Genomic DNA, 18,429 nt, shown 5'->3' on the forward strand with positions numbered 1-18,429 from the left:
ACCAGTTCTGGTTAAATTCTATCTTATGGTTCTTTTTATTTTCAATATACTTCTGTGTTTAATGGATTAACAACTAGATTGGAAGGTATAGTGAAGGTGAAACTAGTTTTTAATTAAATGTTTTCACTTCTTTTCAGTATACATCTGCTCTGACCTATGATGCTGTTCAAGTGATGACAGAAGCTTTCCGTAATTTGCGTAAACAGAGGATTGAAATTTCCAGAAGAGGAAATGCTGGAGATTGTCTTGCAAATCCAGCTGTACCTTGGGGTCATGGTGTAGAAATAGAAAGGGCATTGAAACAGGTAGCTTACCTGGAGTGAGTGCTGGGATGAGTGCATGTGTGAAATTCTCTACAAATTCTTGAAAAGGATCTTCCAGTCTCCTAACCTGCCTGGATCTTACTGGGAATAGTGTTCAAGTGAACTCCTCAGGAACATGTCTCATACTAAGTTAACATGTTATGTATGGAAAGAGTCTGAACTGAATGTTCTTGAAATATCAATAATAATTTCTGGAAATACCAAATGTGTTTTCTAAAAAGAAACAACTCTTTACCACTTTCATCTTTATCTATATAGGTTCAGGTGGAAGGTCTAACAGGGAATATAAAGTTTGATCAGAATGGAAAGAGAATCAATTTTACAATAAACGTCATGGAACTCAAAAGTACTGGGCCTCGGAAGGTAATTTGAATTGTCTTGCAACGTCTTTAAAGGTTTTACAATGCTAAGCAACAGGTTAAGGTAGGTAATGATTACTTAAAGCATACCTTGTGATAATATTTATTCATAGACGTATTCTACAATGCTCTTACCGAACAAGGTAAAAATATGTATTATTTCTCATACAAATTCTCATTTCTGGTAAGTACTACGTAAGAGTGGTTTTTTTCAGTTTTGTGGATCAAACTTTTTGCTTTCTGATCTGAATTGCTAAATGTGAGCCAGTATTTGGGGAAATATGCTCTCAAACGACAAACACAGAATACAGCTTTTCAGTGATGATTTTTTACGTGTGATTATTCTTCTGCTGTTAATTCCAAACTTTTCAGGAAAAGCCAATATCTCATGTTTTCCTAATCTGGAGTAATTTGTAACCGTTTCAGTCCTATAGCATGTCATGTTGATGCTAAAACCCGTTAATATGTGAATGGTATATCCATGTTAAACAAAAGTCATTAGCTTAATCTTTTTACTCTTTTTATAGCCTTTAACTACATAAATAGAAGTATTTACCCTGGTAAATCCATGGCTAAAATAGTTGTCTGTGAGCATAAATCAAGGGCATATTAATAACATGCTTTACTTTTTATATGAAAGTTTGTATTCATTGGTATCTGTGCATCCTATAAACTCTCTTTAGATTGGATATTGGAGTGAAGTGGACAAAATGGTTGTGAATCCTCTCGATGGCCCTCTTGGAAATGAATCTTCAGGACTAGAGAATAAGACTATAATTGTCACCACTATTTTGGTAATTAACTTCATATTTTTTCAGAAGACAGTGTGTCCTACAGTGATTTGCTTCTCATCATTATAGTTTACATATACTGTCTTTTTATTATTTCAGGTTGTGACCTGTTACTCACTATGATACATAAGTAAAATCTGGAAATTAAGGAAATGTATGTCGTTCAGTCCGTGGTTTTGTTCTGTAGAAGAGAAATGGTCATTTATTGAACATCCTAGAAAGTTAAAATTTTTACACCTGTACATGGAAATGAAATCCCTGCTTTCAAAGGAGAGGAACTTTGTCTGAGAGGCAGAACTATAGTTTTAGTTTTAGGGAATGGATTTTGCTGAAGAACGAGACTGTTTCTTATTCTTCAGAACTGTGGCTGCTATGGATTGATGAAGTGTAAATTAAAACACTAGAAATTGTATTCTAGTTGTCTAGAAACTGACTTTATAAACTAACATTGAACTGCGTTTTCCTGTAAGTTATACAGCTTTTTTGTCACTTTGGGCAAGTCACAGACTAGCATAGAAATTTCACTGGATGCAAGAATAGTTTGATAACAAGCAAAGAGGAGATATATTACTTCAATATAACTTATGACTTTTAACCAGTTTTGCTGATGATAGAACTTTACTGCATAGATATCTTACCTATTGTTTGTATAGAAATTCAATAAAGCCATAACCTGGAGAGCCTGAAGTGTTTTCCCAGATGGTGATGTGGTTGGGAAATAGGAAATATTTTCTTATATTAAGACAACAACAAAAGCAACTAAATACCTTTGCCTTCTTCCTTCCAAATTGTATGAGAGAAAGTAACTGATTTTGGAACTTACTCTTTCTTCTCTGAGTGCATAACTTCTGTTAACATTCATGGTCATTATTAACATACTACTGGGAATCACCGTACCTGTAAGTATTGTTATTTGTGTATAAATGTGGAGAATACAGCTATTAAATGTGTTAAGGACATGTGTCATTAATAATTAATAGCTAACATTTACATAGCATGGAAATTCAGATGTTATCTTGTCTCTGTTTTGTACATGTAAAAGGAAACGTATTTCTCTATTGACATGCAGAACTGATACACCTGCCTTGCTACCAAGTAGCTAAAGCAACTTCTTTCTGTACAGGAATCCCCATACGTCATGATGAAGAAAAACCACGAAATGCTTGAAGGAAATGATCGATATGAGGGTTATTGTGTGGACTTAGCTACAGAAATTGCTAAGCATTGTGGATTCAAATATAAGCTCACGATTGTTGGGGATGGCAAATATGGGGCAAGAGATGCAGACACGAAAATCTGGAATGGGATGGTTGGAGAACTTGTTTATGGGGTAAGAAAATCTCAGAAAATAAAGTCATTAAAAATGACTGATGGAAGGAGTGGGATTTGTTTTAGTTTTGTCTGTAGAGTAGAGGAAAATTATCTAATTCCTTTCATAGGAATTCACATTGGCGTGAAAAATTTTGAAAGTAGACCATGTAATTAGATTTTAAATACAAATGGGCTTGGGGTAAAGTAGATGCATTTTTCATACTTCTGACCAGGTGAAAGGCGATGTATTTTGCTTTTAAATGCCATATACTTTTTAAAAAGGCATATATAAAAAGGGAAGCTTGGAATATCCCAAACAAACAGTTATATGTATTTCAGTAAGAACAGCTTCAACTAAAAATTTCTGAAATTCTCCATTGGACATTATTGGTGAAACAAATGTGGCTGATGTCTCTGCTGTCCTATTTTCCATTTGTGAAATGTAATAGAAACTAAATCATTCTTTGCTCTGATCATTGTATTAGCTATTTGCTTTATTTTTTTTCCTTTACAGAAAGCTGATATTGCAATCGCCCCATTAACTATCACATTGGTGAGAGAAGAGGTGATTGACTTCTCAAAGCCCTTTATGAGCCTGGGGATATCAATAATGATCAAGAAGCCTCAGAAGTCCAAGCCAGGAGTGTTTTCATTTCTTGATCCATTAGCATATGAAATCTGGATGTGCATTGTTTTTGCCTACATTGGGGTCAGTGTAGTTTTATTCCTGGTCAGCAGATTTAGCCCATACGAGTGGCACACTGAGGAATTTGAAGATGGAAGAGAAACGCAAACTAATGAATCAACTAATGAATTTGGGATATTTAATAGTCTGTGGTTTTCCCTGGGTGCCTTTATGCAGCAAGGATGCGATATTTCGCCAAGGTTGGTTACTCACTCATTTCAACTTTGTGCATTTTTGGTCTCAGCCATCTCAGCCAGAGGAGGTTCATGATGTATATATTTTCACTCCCGGAAAGAGATTAATTACTGTGATTTTTTTTCACTCCCTAAAATCACCGAAGTCCTTTGAAAATAAAAGCAGTTCTCTGGGACAGAGAGCTATGATGTATTTGATCAATATTGTCTTAACATCGGTCATATATTTGCCAAGTGAAGTTATATACACCATGCAGAGACTGAAAAATGCATAAGGTTCAAGTCTTTCCATGCCTTCTTGGAGGGGTACCGTGTTTTTGCTGCATATTCCCATTTTACAGTTGATAGTGCATACGGTTCACAACAACTGTAATGGGAAAAAAGGGTAACATACTGGTCACAAACTACACAAGCAGCACTTTCCCTCTAAAACTCACAACCAGCAACCTAGTTATTAACTGAATGTTTTTCTACAGGAGAGCCTTGAACTGAAGTAAGTCATGTGATGTCTCTAGTTTCATGTCAGTAGTTGCAAAACACTGCTGATTTTCCATGGCCTAGTTTTAGAAAAGTCACAAAGGAAATAGCCAAAATGAATCTGAAGGTCCAATTTATAAATGCTTAATTCCTCATGGATTTTCACCTACTTTTTTAGGGACAACTATAAAGCACTTCCTTTGCAGCTCATTAGATATTCTATTTCCCTTGTGCACAAGTGGTTCTAGCTTTGATTCTGCAAAGCGGTAAGTAAGTAGGTAAATAACTACTTGCTGCTTGAAGGAACTATAGTAACAAGTGAAACAGGGCAACTGGGTTTAAGGCAACCAAATCAGAAGACCTATCTAATTATACTAAGCAAATTAGCTTTCTTTTAAACATCTTCAAGTAAGACAGGGAACAGGTCAATTTCTAGTGAATTTTGTGGTTAGTGTGCAAAACAAATCACACCAAGGGAGCATTTCTTAACTCTTAGTAGTGCACCACAAAAGGCAGTAGCAGGCTTTCAACTTATTCTACTGTGGAAATAGCAGAACATTTCTTGTGTAAGAACTGTAGCAATTCTGTGTAAAGGTTGGCATATCACAGTGAGATATGACACCTTTTATGATGAAAGACGCAATGGACTTGTATAAGAATTTAGATGAGAACTGTAAATACAAGACAATGAAGAGAGAGCAAATTGTTTTAGGACATGAGAAGCTGTGTTAATTTCAGTCCTGTCAGGTTTTTGTCTCGATTACACATTTCACAGGTTTAGTTGTCTACCAAGTCCCCTATTAGCCACAAAAATAATTTTATGGAATCAAGGCCATGGTAGAATAACAATCTCTTTATTATTTTACTGGTTATTAAAGCGTGACAGTGTTGTGCACGGTTTAATAACTTTTGAAAGATGATGTAAGAATAATGATAGTAAATAGGTATCATAAAAGGTGCATGAAACTCAAAACGTTTTGGAGATTCAAGATTTAGTTCCAATGAAGTGTTGAATAGCACTTCATTTCATTATAAAGATGTTTTTGAGGAAAGTAGTTTGTGTATTATCCGTTTTATATAAAAACAGAAGAGAGATGGAAACACCTGTTATTTTTGTTCTTGCACCACAACTATCACTATCAAATTTGAACTCCCTTGCAAATGAATCAGAATAGATATGAAAAGGAGTGTCCTCAAATCTCAGCATATTATCTTTATAAAGTTAATTTTTGCACTGTTGCTGCTGTCATTTCTCTAGTAAAAATGACTGCCACTTTAAGAATCTTAGACTAGGCAAGTAACCAGGACTTTCTGACTCTGAAATAAAAGATAGTGCTGAATAAGACCAGACCACCTGGGAACTGGTCTGCAATGGAAATCCCCATGTTGCTATCATGGGTAACACAGAAACAATAGGGTACAGTAGTATAGAATATTGTATTAAATTATAACAATAATTTATAGCAAATTTTTCTGCATATATTTTGAATTGTGAGTATACTCTCAGTACTGCTATATAATGCCTTTGTAAGTATAAAATCTGATGCACAAATTTAGATAATTGTGCCCCAAAATTGTAATTTTAATATTTAATGATCTGATGAATGAGGTGCTTGTAAAGTGTGGGTTCATACTAGTGTATCATTATAAATATTTAGAAACGTTTTGAAATGAACATTAAAAAAAATGTATTTATTTAACGGGGATAGGCCTTAAGGGAAAATTTTGAATGTAAATGACACCCAAAATATTTTACATATAAAATGTCATGTAGGAGCATAGTGTCTGGATTGGCATTGAATTTATACTTTTTTTACAAAGTGAGTGGTAATAATACAAACAGTGCTGGCAAATCATGGATATTTGAACATTATTATCATTTATAGCAGATGTCATCAACAAAAAATGCCATAAAATCAGCAATTATTGCACATACATTGTCAGAGATTTTACCTTGCAAATATACATTTATCACGTACTTCAATCTCTTAATACTAGAATTATTTCATACTCAGATTACCTCCATATCAAAATAAATATGTAATATTTTTTCAAAGGTGAAAGGGAGCATGTTTGCATAATATATCTTAGTTTCAAAGGAACTTGAAACAGTCCACTTGAGTAACATATTTGGGACCTTACCTGACTTGATTTTCATGTAGTAGAGTGAATTAGTGAGTTTGTTGTCACATAGAATAAGTCTTTTCATGTCTGAATGGAGATTTTATACAATAGCAAGTAGTAAAAAATAATTTGTCCAGAATTCATTCTGTTTTTTTTGTTCCCAGTTTAATAAATCAGCTTTACATAACTATCAAGTTTAAATACATATACAAATATATATATAGCTATATATCTCTATATAAATATTTTGTCAGAGTTAGTGTGAAGTGTCATTCACTATGCAGTAGATTCGGTGAGTGAGTTGTAATTTGTTTACTTAATAGATAGTGGAGATACATCAAGACATTCCTAAGCTACCATAGTGCCTTAGTACTAGATTCAACTATATGCACATTTCTGCCAAGTAATTAAGTATATCTCCAAAGATTATGTACTCCTTCCTAAAATGTCTTGTTTGGAAACAAAGCAGTAAGTAATTTAAAAATTTAAAGGGTCATTAAAAATTGACAAGCTTGACAGTAATGGCAATATCAATATTTCTCTTATTAGTTGTCTAGTACTGAAAATCACCGAATTTCTCTAGTTGTGTGCTCTATACTGTTTTATATATTTTCCTGAGTTTTCTTTTCTTATCTCTTCTTGAGCAGGAGATGCAAAACAAAGATCCGTAAGAGCCCACCAGCTGCAGTTAAAAACATCAGATTATTATTATTTAAAAATACACTTTCTTCACCATTTTTCTGTATTATCACTGATTGTTTCATGTCCAGTCCTCAGTTTGTTAAATATCTGCATCCTTCAGAAGTTATGTGCACTTTGTAATTTATGGATATTCCCTGGGCCCGTTTTAATTGCAAATAATGCAGTATAGATTGTCCACATCAGCATAAACCATTGTTTTGTGGAAATCAGTCTTTGTCTGAATGTCTTGGGAAAATTAGCAAGCCAAAGGCACTTTATTTTAAAGTTCATACTGTTTTATCTGAAGACACCGTTTTACTGATTTTGTTTGCACCTATCCATTGCGTCACACAAATTCACCTTAGAGGGAAGGGCAAGTTTATGTGTTCAGTATAGCATTTTATTATGAGAGCAGTTTCCTTTCAGGGTGTTCGTTACTTTGAAGATCTGGATCACTAAATTCTTCCTAAAGTAACTCTGGAGTCCTGAATTCAGCAAAGGCCAGGGGATGTAGAGGAGTATGCCTTGATTTCCCATCGGATTAGTATGCAGAGCTGCGCTACGTGGTAGCCTGAAACGCTTCCCTATATTATAATGCATCATTTGCATAAAACTGATAACATGTGTTCCTTTTCAGGACTTTCATTTCACTTTACAAATCCATTTCATACTTGTTATTAGATCCCTGTCTGGGCGCATTGTTGGAGGTGTGTGGTGGTTCTTTACCCTCATCATAATCTCATCCTACACGGCTAACTTAGCTGCCTTCCTGACGGTTGAGAGGATGGTGTCTCCCATTGAAAGTGCAGAGGATCTTTCCAAGCAAACAGAAATTGCTTATGGGACATTAGATTCTGGCTCCACTAAAGAATTTTTTAGGGTAAGAATTTCTACTTCTTAGATTTCTGTTTTGTTTTAACTAGGTCTTTACTTGGTTTTCCCTAAGCTTTATTGAAAAGTTGCTATAAAAATGTGATATGTGCAGCAAGTACAAGTGTTTTGTTTATTTGTTATTGTTACATTTTATTATCTTTATATAAATATAAGGGTCATGTTGTAAATATCCAAAGCAAAAGTGGCTGCAAGGAGTTACCTAGAAAATATTCCACTGTAAAGAAATCCATAGTGTTCAGAGAAGGGAGCTGTTGTCATTCATCTAACTCTGTGACAGGAGGTAACAATTATAATCAAAGCTATTTAATAGCTTTGCTATATTGTAGGTACTCATGCAGTGAATAGGGACATAGGAAGATGCATGGTCACATTTTAATAAGTATTTCACGTGATGTTTCAAGCTTGCAGATGAGGAATGCGATACAACCCTATTGGCTGCTGTAGTCTGCTGCCTGCTTTTGAACACAGTTGCTATTTGTATTTGCATTACAGCAATGCCTTGGAAGCCTGTCAGTTCTCACTTTCTACCTCCTGTTTATTTCAGTTTTAAAAATGCATGAGACTTCCAATGTGTGAGTCTCAGGTTGACCTTGAGACACCAGCTAACAAGGTCAAATCCATCCAACAAATGAAGGAGTCGCTAAGGCTATTGGGAAAAACACCATTACTGTTTTGCCTTGTCTATGTGCTCTGTGTTTCCTTGTAAGATGGAAGTGGATCTGAAGTGCTACAAATATGAAAAAGCTGTTGTTTTTGTGTTTGACAATGAATGATGATCGTGTTAGATTTAAACAAAATATATTTTGAAATAGTTATAAATATTATGTTTGTAGTTCAAACATAGCCTGCCATGAAAGTGAGATGAAGCAAATTCTCCCAAATATTTTTAATGTCCTGTATGGTTAAAGCAGTAACTGCTAGGTTATGGTTTTCACTGGATCCTAGAATGCGTTCATAACTGGTAACATACGAAATAGGAATATTTGTTCTAAGTGCAGAAAAGCATTCTTTTCTGATTTTGATGATAAATCCAGTACTAAGAGTTGCTACTGATTGCATTCATGTTGGCTAAATCAGGTGTGCAAGCTGGTAAAAATGAGATCAGATTTGTGCTAAGAGTGTTTAAAAGCATTTAGAAGCATACAAGAACATGTTTCTGGTTTTGTGAGCATAAAAATTTAGGTCATGGCTATAATAGGGATTAAATGTGAACTAACAGTAGGTTGATTCTTTTGAATAGTTCCTCTTTAGAGTTTTTTAAGCTTTCATTTAGAACAAGAAATGTTTGTATGCACACACATCAGTGTCTACTTATTGTGCTTCTAGCACAGACATGCATCTTAACAATTACACTTTTACACGACTAATGCTTCTAGCGATTACCTGAGCATTAATAACTTATTTTTTAAAAAATCAGGTGGAGGCTTCATGAGGGCACATTCTGCACCTTTTGTTACGTTAACTTTGTCTCTGCAAAAGCAAGGGTATAATGGTCTCTGGAAATTTCTTCTTGGCAGTTTCTGTCACAAATAAGTTTGTGCACTATGTGTAATGCAACCTCTTAGCTGGATTACTCTATCTGCTTTTTGTTAAAAATCACTTAAACTTGCCCAGTTATTTTTTAAAAATACCAGATGTCAGAATTTCGTTCTAGGAGACCTGAAACTCAAGTTTCAAGAATTAAATTATCTCTGATGAAGGCAATGTGTAAGCAGTCTCCAGCAATAAGAAGACTAAAATTTTACCCAGAGTATTTCTGTATGGTGACTGGGTTGGAGTGGATGTGTGACTTAAACATGACTTGAAATTAGGACTCAGGTTGTTTGAACAGTTGGAAACAACTTGGATATTTTTCTAGCAGCAAGCTAAAATGGACTGGCCTTTTCTTTGTTCCTGTCATCAACGAGAAGAAGCAGTTGTGTTTTTTTCCTCAGTCTATTTTGTCTTCAAGAAGGGACATTATTTGTAAATTTGTTTTCTACTGGTGGAGTGTATATTGTATCTGAATCTTCACTAGTAGAGCCCTACTTCCTGAAACAGCACAAAATCTGGGATTTTGCATACTGAGAATGAGAACAGTAAATCAAATTTTCTTTGTTAGTGAAACGTTTTCTGATAATACTTTACATAAGTGAAAAAGAGATGTTTCTCAGTGTTTTCCAAAAAGGAATTCTTCGCAATAAGCTAGATGGTGAAAGTAGCTGAAAAATCCTATCCCGAATAGCTGAGATGGGTTCAAGACTTCATCCAGCTTCTGTGACTGCTTAAATTATATGAACTCATTGAGATGTTGTTAGCTTACATCAGCTTGGGTGTGTCGGGGATTTTCCATTACCCTGTTCTATGTTTTGGTTTAGAATTCTAGAATTTGTACTTAGGGAAATGATCTAGTGGTTAATAGGGGCCAGGACAAAGGCTGGACTTGATGATCTTAAGTCTCTTCCAGACCAAATGATTCTATGATTCTATGAATTTCAACTGCCTACATTAGGTATGTTCTAGTTCATGTCTGCAATGTCTGTGACTGGTTCCAATGATTACCATGGCAAACAGAGGAATCCAGAAACAGGTTAGAAAAACACAGGAGTAGGCATACAAGCTTGACTTGGAGATAACAGTCTTGGCACTCATGACAAAAAATACATTGCCTTTGCACTTTATTTGCACTTTTTTTTTACTCCCTAGCTTTAAAGGTAGTACAGACTAGTAGGAGATGGTCTTGCCAACAGTGAGTAGAGCATCAATTGGCACTGAGTCAAGAAACATAACTGAGAAAAAGGTATAAAAAGACATTATAATCTACTGTTTCTAGTGCTACTTTAAGATAAGAAGCAGAAGCTTAGTACATCCTTCATAGAAAATGTCAGTGTAGAAACAATAGATTTAACAGTAGTTTGAAAACAACAACAAAAAAGTTATGATGGAGCATTGCTGAGCAGTAAACATCAGCAGGAAACATTATTTCTTAGTAATAATGTTATGGATATACATTTTTTCTTTAATGGCAAACCTATCAGATCTTTTGGTTATGTATTTGTAAATGCAAAAATGTGTAGTAGTTTCCCTCAGGAGGTCTCAAAGTTGCTACTAGAAGAACTGCAAGTATAATTGAAGTCTTCAGAGTTTTGTTCCACTGAACTGGAGTAATTTTCATCCAGTGCCTCTGTCTTAAGGACAGGGTTTTTAGAGTTCTTAGTGCAATTGAAAACCTAAACAAAGATGGGTAGTGCATTGCTGTTGCATTTTCTCTTTGGTATATACTCTGAAGTAATGGACAAAATATTGAAGAAAATGTTTGTGACTGTGGTTTTCCAAAAGTGCATTGTTTTTCTCGATTCAGTAGTGGGTTATACTAGTGAGAATGTGAATAGGACTGCAAGCACAGCTTGGAAGATTCAGTAGTCATTTCTGTTGGTCTTGTACCACCAGCACATCATCTCTATAATTGTCAGATCCTAGATACTACTTGATGGAGTGGTAAATGATGGGATAGTGAATTTCATTACTTCTTGACATTACTATTGGCACTATCCACAGTCACACAGTATTTTGACCTTCTGTGATTTCACAGCAGCTGCTGTAAATGCAGTTGATGTGTGTATTAGCCGAGAGACATAGTTGACCTTTGAAGAAAAAAAAAAGTCACTAACTCAAGAAGACAGATGACTACTCACCTAACACTGGAGAATTAATTTTAAAGCATTATCTACCTGTTTTAACTCCTGAAGTCGCCTTACTTACGTTTGTGGGCAATGGCAGTGGACTACTTTTGCAATTCAGTCATGAGTTTTCCCTATGCCGAACTCTGTTCATCAAAAATATATATAAATCCAATAGACAAATTAAATTAATCATACTACTTTTTTTTTTTGGACTTTACAAGATTAATTGTAACTAGTCTCATGTGTAAGGTAAGAAGAGATCTCAAACAGAAATAAATGACATGCAGAGCAATAGTTAGACTAATTTACATTCTCTCTGCATTATTTTTTACTTTAAATCCTTTTATAGATATCTATTTTTGAACCAACAGTATGATCTGGACAGACCAACCTCTTTTTGTCCTGTTCTGGTGACCTTTAAGAGTAGATCCTTTGCCAAAGTAAACACAAGCATAATTGCTTCATAACAAAGAAATATTCTTTAGCATTCACTGAAAAGATTATGTAGGAGTTGCTTATTCTCACATTAGAAGGAGGAGATCCAGAATGAGAAGTTGGGCATGGGAAAAATGCCAGTATGATAATCCTTGCTGGCTTATAAAGAAATCATCATCCATAGTGAAAAGCCAGCAACAAACATAAGAAGGGCTGACAAGAGCCCTTGAGTAATTTCTGCTGCAAAAGTGATGTCCTTTGGGAGGCAAAGAAAGTATGGCCTGAAGATCAGTATTATTGTCTTTTCTGAGAATCTTCAACATGGTCTAGTGTTCCAGAGTTCTTTTTTTTTTTAATTTACAAAGCTATTTAAATTGATGATTAAATTACAAGAGATTATGCAAAAAAGAAAGCATACAGTAGTCTGCCTGTAAACCTTAATCTGTCTTCATGCTTGTCAAGATATTCAAGCTTCTAAAAAAACTCCACAGGAAATACCTAAAACCAGTGAGAAGTGAAGAAACACTATTTTTTTTTAAATGGGATTGAGGTAAAGAATTGTGAATCATACTTCATCCTCAGTTTTTTAAGTTTGAGATGTATGAGAATTATGGAACGTATATTTCCAGAGCTACTCCACAAAAGCTTTCAAGAGGTGAAGGAGACAAAAGGCTCAGTTATGAAATTTTCTGTATCTTTCACCACAGGCTCTACTTGGTACCATAAGAGACAGGGGTTATACGAATCCACAAGGGAGATACTATTAGAGTAAGAGTTTGCCCTTTTAAGTTTGGTGGAAAAAAGTACATAGCTGAAATACTGAGAAGAGGTAGATCTGAACACTGAGATAATGGAGACAGCCCTTTGCATCCCGTAGCAGATTAATGGTTAAACTTTTTTGTGGTCTAGAAGGTTTGAGTGATTAATTTTCAGTTGTTTCCTTGGTTTTTGAGCTCTTTGCATCTGGGCAACACACGAAAGAATTGATTTAGGCCATTGTGAAAATCATTTTAAAAGAAAGAATGCAGTAATCAATACTTACTTTTTTTTTTCCTCAAAACGTCTCATCCTAATGTTTTTTGCAGACAGCTCAGCAAGTTCAGTGACCAAAACACTGCAATCCTTCATAAACTTTGTTACATATATTATTCAGAGAGCTTAATTTCAAGTTAGTATTTGCATAATATTTATTAAAAATTAAAATGGATTCCCTTCTAATAAATTTTTTGATGTTTATTTGTAAGGTTAAGATGTATCTGATAAAAGAAACACACTATTCACTGATCTTATCTTCCATCAAGTTTTCTTAGATGTTTTAATCAAAATGTGCTATATAGCAGCTAATTCTGTGCTAGATAAAATTGAATTTGCACCAGTATAGTTTGAAGTTTCTGCATTATAGTGTGATTTATTTTATAAATTGATACACTCTAAAATAAATATAAATTAGATAAATTTTATTTTCACTCCTCCTGGGAGCAGGTCATTCTGTAGTACCACACTTGCTATGGTTGGACACATTATTTTCCAGTCTAAATGTATTTATAACTGGTTTACTCTCTTTTTTTACAGTACATTATTATGTAGACTTTTTTTTCTTATGAGTATTTATTTTCTCTATACATTAATACAGAGTAGATATGAGATTTTTTTTCTGACCTTTCATCTCTGTCAACAAAGCTGTATTTATTCTTGATTTCCAAGCAAGGCATTTTAATCATCCAGTCATCTCTTAGCTATTCTGTGTGTCATAGTTTGAAGTAATTGTTCCTGAATGTGAGTGTTTAGAGGTGTACATTGTAGGCCCCTCAGTTCTCAGCAATGCGTTGTACAAAGGCATTAAAATGTCTCTGTCTTTCTGGAAAGAACTTTCTCCCAGTAATTTGTGTCTTGAACTGTTTTCAGTCTAAAATGTCATCTGAAGCATGTTGTGCAGTACTTCAGACCAAAAAAACAGCAGTTTCTTTGAAATCTTTCACATTCTTATTAAGCCCAGGCAGTAGGTTTATGGTCCTAGACTCCAGGAATAATACTTGCAGCTCACCTCAGATCTATGATTGCTTGAGAAAGTGCTTTCATATTTTGGGGATTTATTTTATTCCCCCTTCTGCAACATGGATGCAATAAGTTCTTTTTGTCTTGCATCCATTGTGTTTTGATTTTTTATATACTTTCATTCCTATTATTTATTCTTCTTTTACATTACTCTCAAAAACAAAGCTAAAGTATACATCCAGTTTATGGTCATGTGTGAATTGTCTTTGATCTCTGGATTTTTCTCACCACACAGCAGATACACTTTCTCACATTCTTTTTTCACTCATGAGGTTTGAAAATCTACTATTTGCTGGGGTTTTTTTCAGTTCAGTTTATGTAACATACTGTTTCCTTTATGTTTATCAAGTTTCCTCTGATCAAATCAAGATCCTATTTACAAATCTACATTTATATTATAGTGATGTAGTAGATACTGCAATGTGACTGTATTACGACTATTCCTCTATCAGTAGGTTTATTACAGCAAAGTTAGTTCTGGGATTGGACAGCAGATTTTCCTTATGACCAGCGCTTCAAAAAGAATAGATAGATTTAAGTCATCGTTGCAGAAATTAGTTTGTGTGACATTTATCTGAGTTTTTCAAGAAATGAGATTGAAATTATCTGCTTTAATTTTATGAATTTGCTGAATAATGGGGAGTAATTTTGATTCTGTTGAAATTAATAAGCCTCAGAGGCAGAGTCATTTTAACAGCAGTTAAATGGTCTTGAAACATCTTAACATCCTTCTGTAAGACAAGCCATCTTAAACACTTGGCTCTTTAAATTAGATGAAGAATATGATGATGACATTAAGTCTCGTCTTGCACATTGTAGGAGAAAATTACTTCCCGCAGGATTTTAAGGAATAAGCTCTTCAGGTAGAAAGTTTTAAACCTTTCATTAGTAGGACCAAAAATATTAAAAATATTTTAAGTAGCTCAATTCAGTAATGGAAGCTTGAAAGCCATAAAACTGTATCTAAAAACACTTAACTAATTTTAAGAGCACTGAATAAAATTGTCACCATATTATAAAATTTAGATCTACCATCTATTTGAACTTTCATTCACCTTAAGTATTCACTCAGTGTAAACAAGTTTTTAAATGTTTTCAAGTACTTAACCTTGATCTAATTAAATAGGCTGAAAAACTGTGTTTGTTGGATGTAGCAATAATTGATTTACTGTGTAAACTGGCCAGATTCATTTGTTATTATAGTGTCAAGCTACTGGTGACAGTACTAGTTCCTGTCCTTTTATTCATTTTGGAAGGTCAAGAAGATTGTTACACAAACCATATTTGAGAATTGAAGTTCTGCTTCCACAGTACAAGATCATCATCTAGCAGAATATTTGTAGTCTTAGGACCTATTTCTGCCAATGACATACTAATTACAGCACCCTAATTTTAAGAATAATAGGTCTTTGAATGACAAAATGGAAAAGTTATCTGATGACCCACAAAATACAGTTAATTAATTTGATAAAGCTTTGCATAATTTAATTTCCTAATGAGTTTCTTAATGAAGGCAGTATTTTGCATTTAAACGGGTTGTGTAGTTTGTAAGAATAATAATTTTCATAGTTAAAATGCCCAGTGGTGACAGGATACCAAAAAAACTGTTAGCTCCTGGGTTATTATTTTATCAGTTATTGTATTTTCGAAAAATGGTAAACATTGGGAGAAGTGTTCATTGGTTTTTTTATTAGGGTCTTGTACTGTCGTGTCGATGTTTGTTGTAATACAAGAGTTAAAATTATCTTTTAAAATTCTGCATATACACTGGAGTGTCACCTTGCAGTAGCAATCAGCCACTATGATTGAGAGAAGTGCAAAATCTTTCCATTCTTGTAGTCCAATAATATGGCAATCTATATTTGCTATTGTTTGGGTTGCATAAAAGCAAGTTATGTTGGTTTTTAGTTTTTAGTGCCATTAAAGAAAGCATTCTATGATTCTGTGATATAAGAGGTGTGAAAGCCAAACTTACAGAAATGGAATCCTACATTCATGAGAATCCTGTCTCCTCATGACTTAGTCTGCTGTTGTGGATGACTGAACGCTTTTCCAAGTGCAGTTTAAGGAGATGAAGACCTGCATGGGAATAAAATATGTGGTCAGCTATAGCACTGGCCAAATTTAAATGACAATGTAGTGTGTTTTGGGTTTTTTTGTCCCCTTAATGTATGTGAACTGGAATAAGTGTACATGCTTTTTTAAACTATCAGATAACATTGACTTTCTAAGTGTATGTGTGTGCATGGAATGGGTAGATGAAGGTCTCTTTAACATAGCTTTTTTCCATATTCTTTAGCTCTACCTTTCAAATAAGAAAAAAATTCTAAAAACAAACTAGTGAAGTAAATAAAATGAAAAAAATCGGAAAACTGAGTGTATCACTAGATATATTGTGTATGTGTAGCATTATAAATAAAACCCTTAGAAGTCGCAAATATCCCCTCATTACTCTTCTAGACAAGGTCAAGGACTAAGTAAAGATCAAGTCTGAACTGTATGAATTCTACTGTAATGCTTTTCATTGTTTGTGGCTGCAGAGGATGGTGCAGCCATGACAAACTCTGAATGCTGTTTTCTGATGACGTTTTTCATTACAGATTTTGATTACCGTAGCTGCTAGGTCAGGTATTCCACCTTCATTTATACAGCAAGGACCCTGTGAGCCACCTAGTGGGAGATTTCTACATGACACAACTATTTGGGAAATCTGTTTCTTGTGCCTTTTCCTGTTCAGCAGTCCAGCACCAGCCCCGCAGTCTGTTGTGGGACTTGTCTCATTCTTCTCACCTGTTGCAATCAGTTTTCTGTGAAGTGAGGGGAAATGGGGAGCTGCATTTTTTTTGAGGTTAAGTGGCAAAAGAAGAACAGTCTTTTGCTCTGTGACTTGATATGTATCAAAACCTGTTGCAAAAGGTCATTTTAATAAACCAGGAAACACTGGCATAAGATAAGACAATTAAGGCAGTTTATGAACTTATTCATGACCTAACTGGAATAAAGAATGTTTATTTATTTGGTATTTGGATGTTTGTACAAGATGAAAATTAACATTTTAAGTATCAACATAATCTCTTTCACAACTTGGGATCCAGATGCCTTTTAATGAAAAGCATAGTGACAGGCACCCAGTATGTTGCCTGCTTTGGGTTGAACTGAACTACGTAAGACAGCTCTAAACAAATTTTAAGTTTCCCCCTTTATGAGGCAAACCTATGGTAATTCATGTAGTATCCTGTAGTCATTTTTGTAACTGTTGGAGACTTGATATCCCTTGCGTGGTTTCTAGTGGTCAATCCCGTGCAGCAAGTTGAATGTATGCTGCCAAATGAATGTTGATGGATATAAGGAAGAGGATGAAGCATCTGGATTTAATTAGAGGGTAAGTTTAGAGAATGAGAATTCAGAGAAGACTGAATTCCTTCATATGAGGCTGAGGACTTTTGAGTTAAAGCCTGAGTGGGCTGAGAAAGGAGGAGATTGAGTGCTCTGCACAGTTAGACACTAATAGATCTGCTTCCAGAAAAGTGAACAACAGCAGCAAGACTCGGGGAAAAAATTATAGAAGCTATGCACTTAGGATTTAGAGTTTCTGTACATGCCTTGGTGAAGCTGATGGAATCTCTCAGACATAAAATGGCCTGACTGGCTCGGATCTGCAGACAGGAGTCTCTTTCAGACATGGAATGCCATTTGCAGTATTTTAGAAGCACTTAGCTGTATCTGTCTATGTATCAGGTGAATTACATGCAGAGAAAAGTGCAATATTGGATTTTTACTGACAACTTACAGTATACAGCGATAGTTTATTTTGTGAACTGTCTTTTTAAAGGTGATGCAATATACCTTTTTTTTTTTTTTAATCCCCTAGTTTTCAGAATCATATTTTTAAGGATCTTGGGTGGAACAACAGTGCATGCACAATATGGCAGATGTTCCAAGAATCTGAGAAACCAACTGTACCTTTAGCACATTTCTTACTCATTCTGGTCATGCTGCATAGATCCAACTCTTTTGCTATTAATGGGTAAACTGAGTATGTGTAGATAACAAACCAGAGTATGCAACAACTGATCTACAAAGGAACTTTCAAAAAGCCATCTGTGACAATGGACATGTAAATTCTGGTAACAATTGGAATATTTAGATGTTAGAAAACTTTCAATGGTTCTTAGTACTGCCAGAACTGTTAATGCTAGTAGATTTGCAGAGATGGTAGAGAAATCTGAGCCTCAGATTCTTCTTAGACTACATTTCTGGATAAGAAAATAAAAGTAAGTGTGGAAGAATGATAATGCTGTACTACAAGAACTGTGAGACCTTGGGAAATAGTGAGAACATTACTGATGCTTTTATACTTGATTAATTTATTTTGAAAACAGTGTGATTATAGATGTTATAGCAGAATTGCAGCTCTGAAGTAAATGTTACGAAGTGT

General features: G+C 34.7%; 1 protein-coding gene across 3 annotated transcripts in view; it reads left to right on the plus strand.

The window, feature by feature from the left end:
* Positions 1 to 18,429, plus strand: part of GRIA2 (glutamate ionotropic receptor AMPA type subunit 2) — an 88,420-nt gene that overhangs the window by 65,064 nt on the left and 4,927 nt on the right. For all 3 annotated transcript variants that reach the window (XM_061994147.1, XM_061994145.1, XM_061994146.1), the window contains exons 7-12: positions 138 to 305; positions 582 to 686; positions 1,366 to 1,476; positions 2,597 to 2,803; positions 3,299 to 3,669; positions 7,627 to 7,825. In XM_061994147.1, the coding sequence (XP_061850131.1) occupies positions 138 to 305; positions 582 to 686; positions 1,366 to 1,476; positions 2,597 to 2,803; positions 3,299 to 3,669; positions 7,627 to 7,825 (1,161 nt within the window). The remainder of the gene's footprint in view (positions 1 to 137; positions 306 to 581; positions 687 to 1,365; positions 1,477 to 2,596; positions 2,804 to 3,298; positions 3,670 to 7,626; positions 7,826 to 18,429) is intronic.

Source organism: Colius striatus, chromosome 3, assembly GCF_028858725.1.
Source record: "Colius striatus isolate bColStr4 chromosome 3, bColStr4.1.hap1, whole genome shotgun sequence".
Classification (NCBI taxonomy): domain Eukaryota; kingdom Metazoa; phylum Chordata; class Aves; order Coliiformes; family Coliidae; genus Colius; species Colius striatus.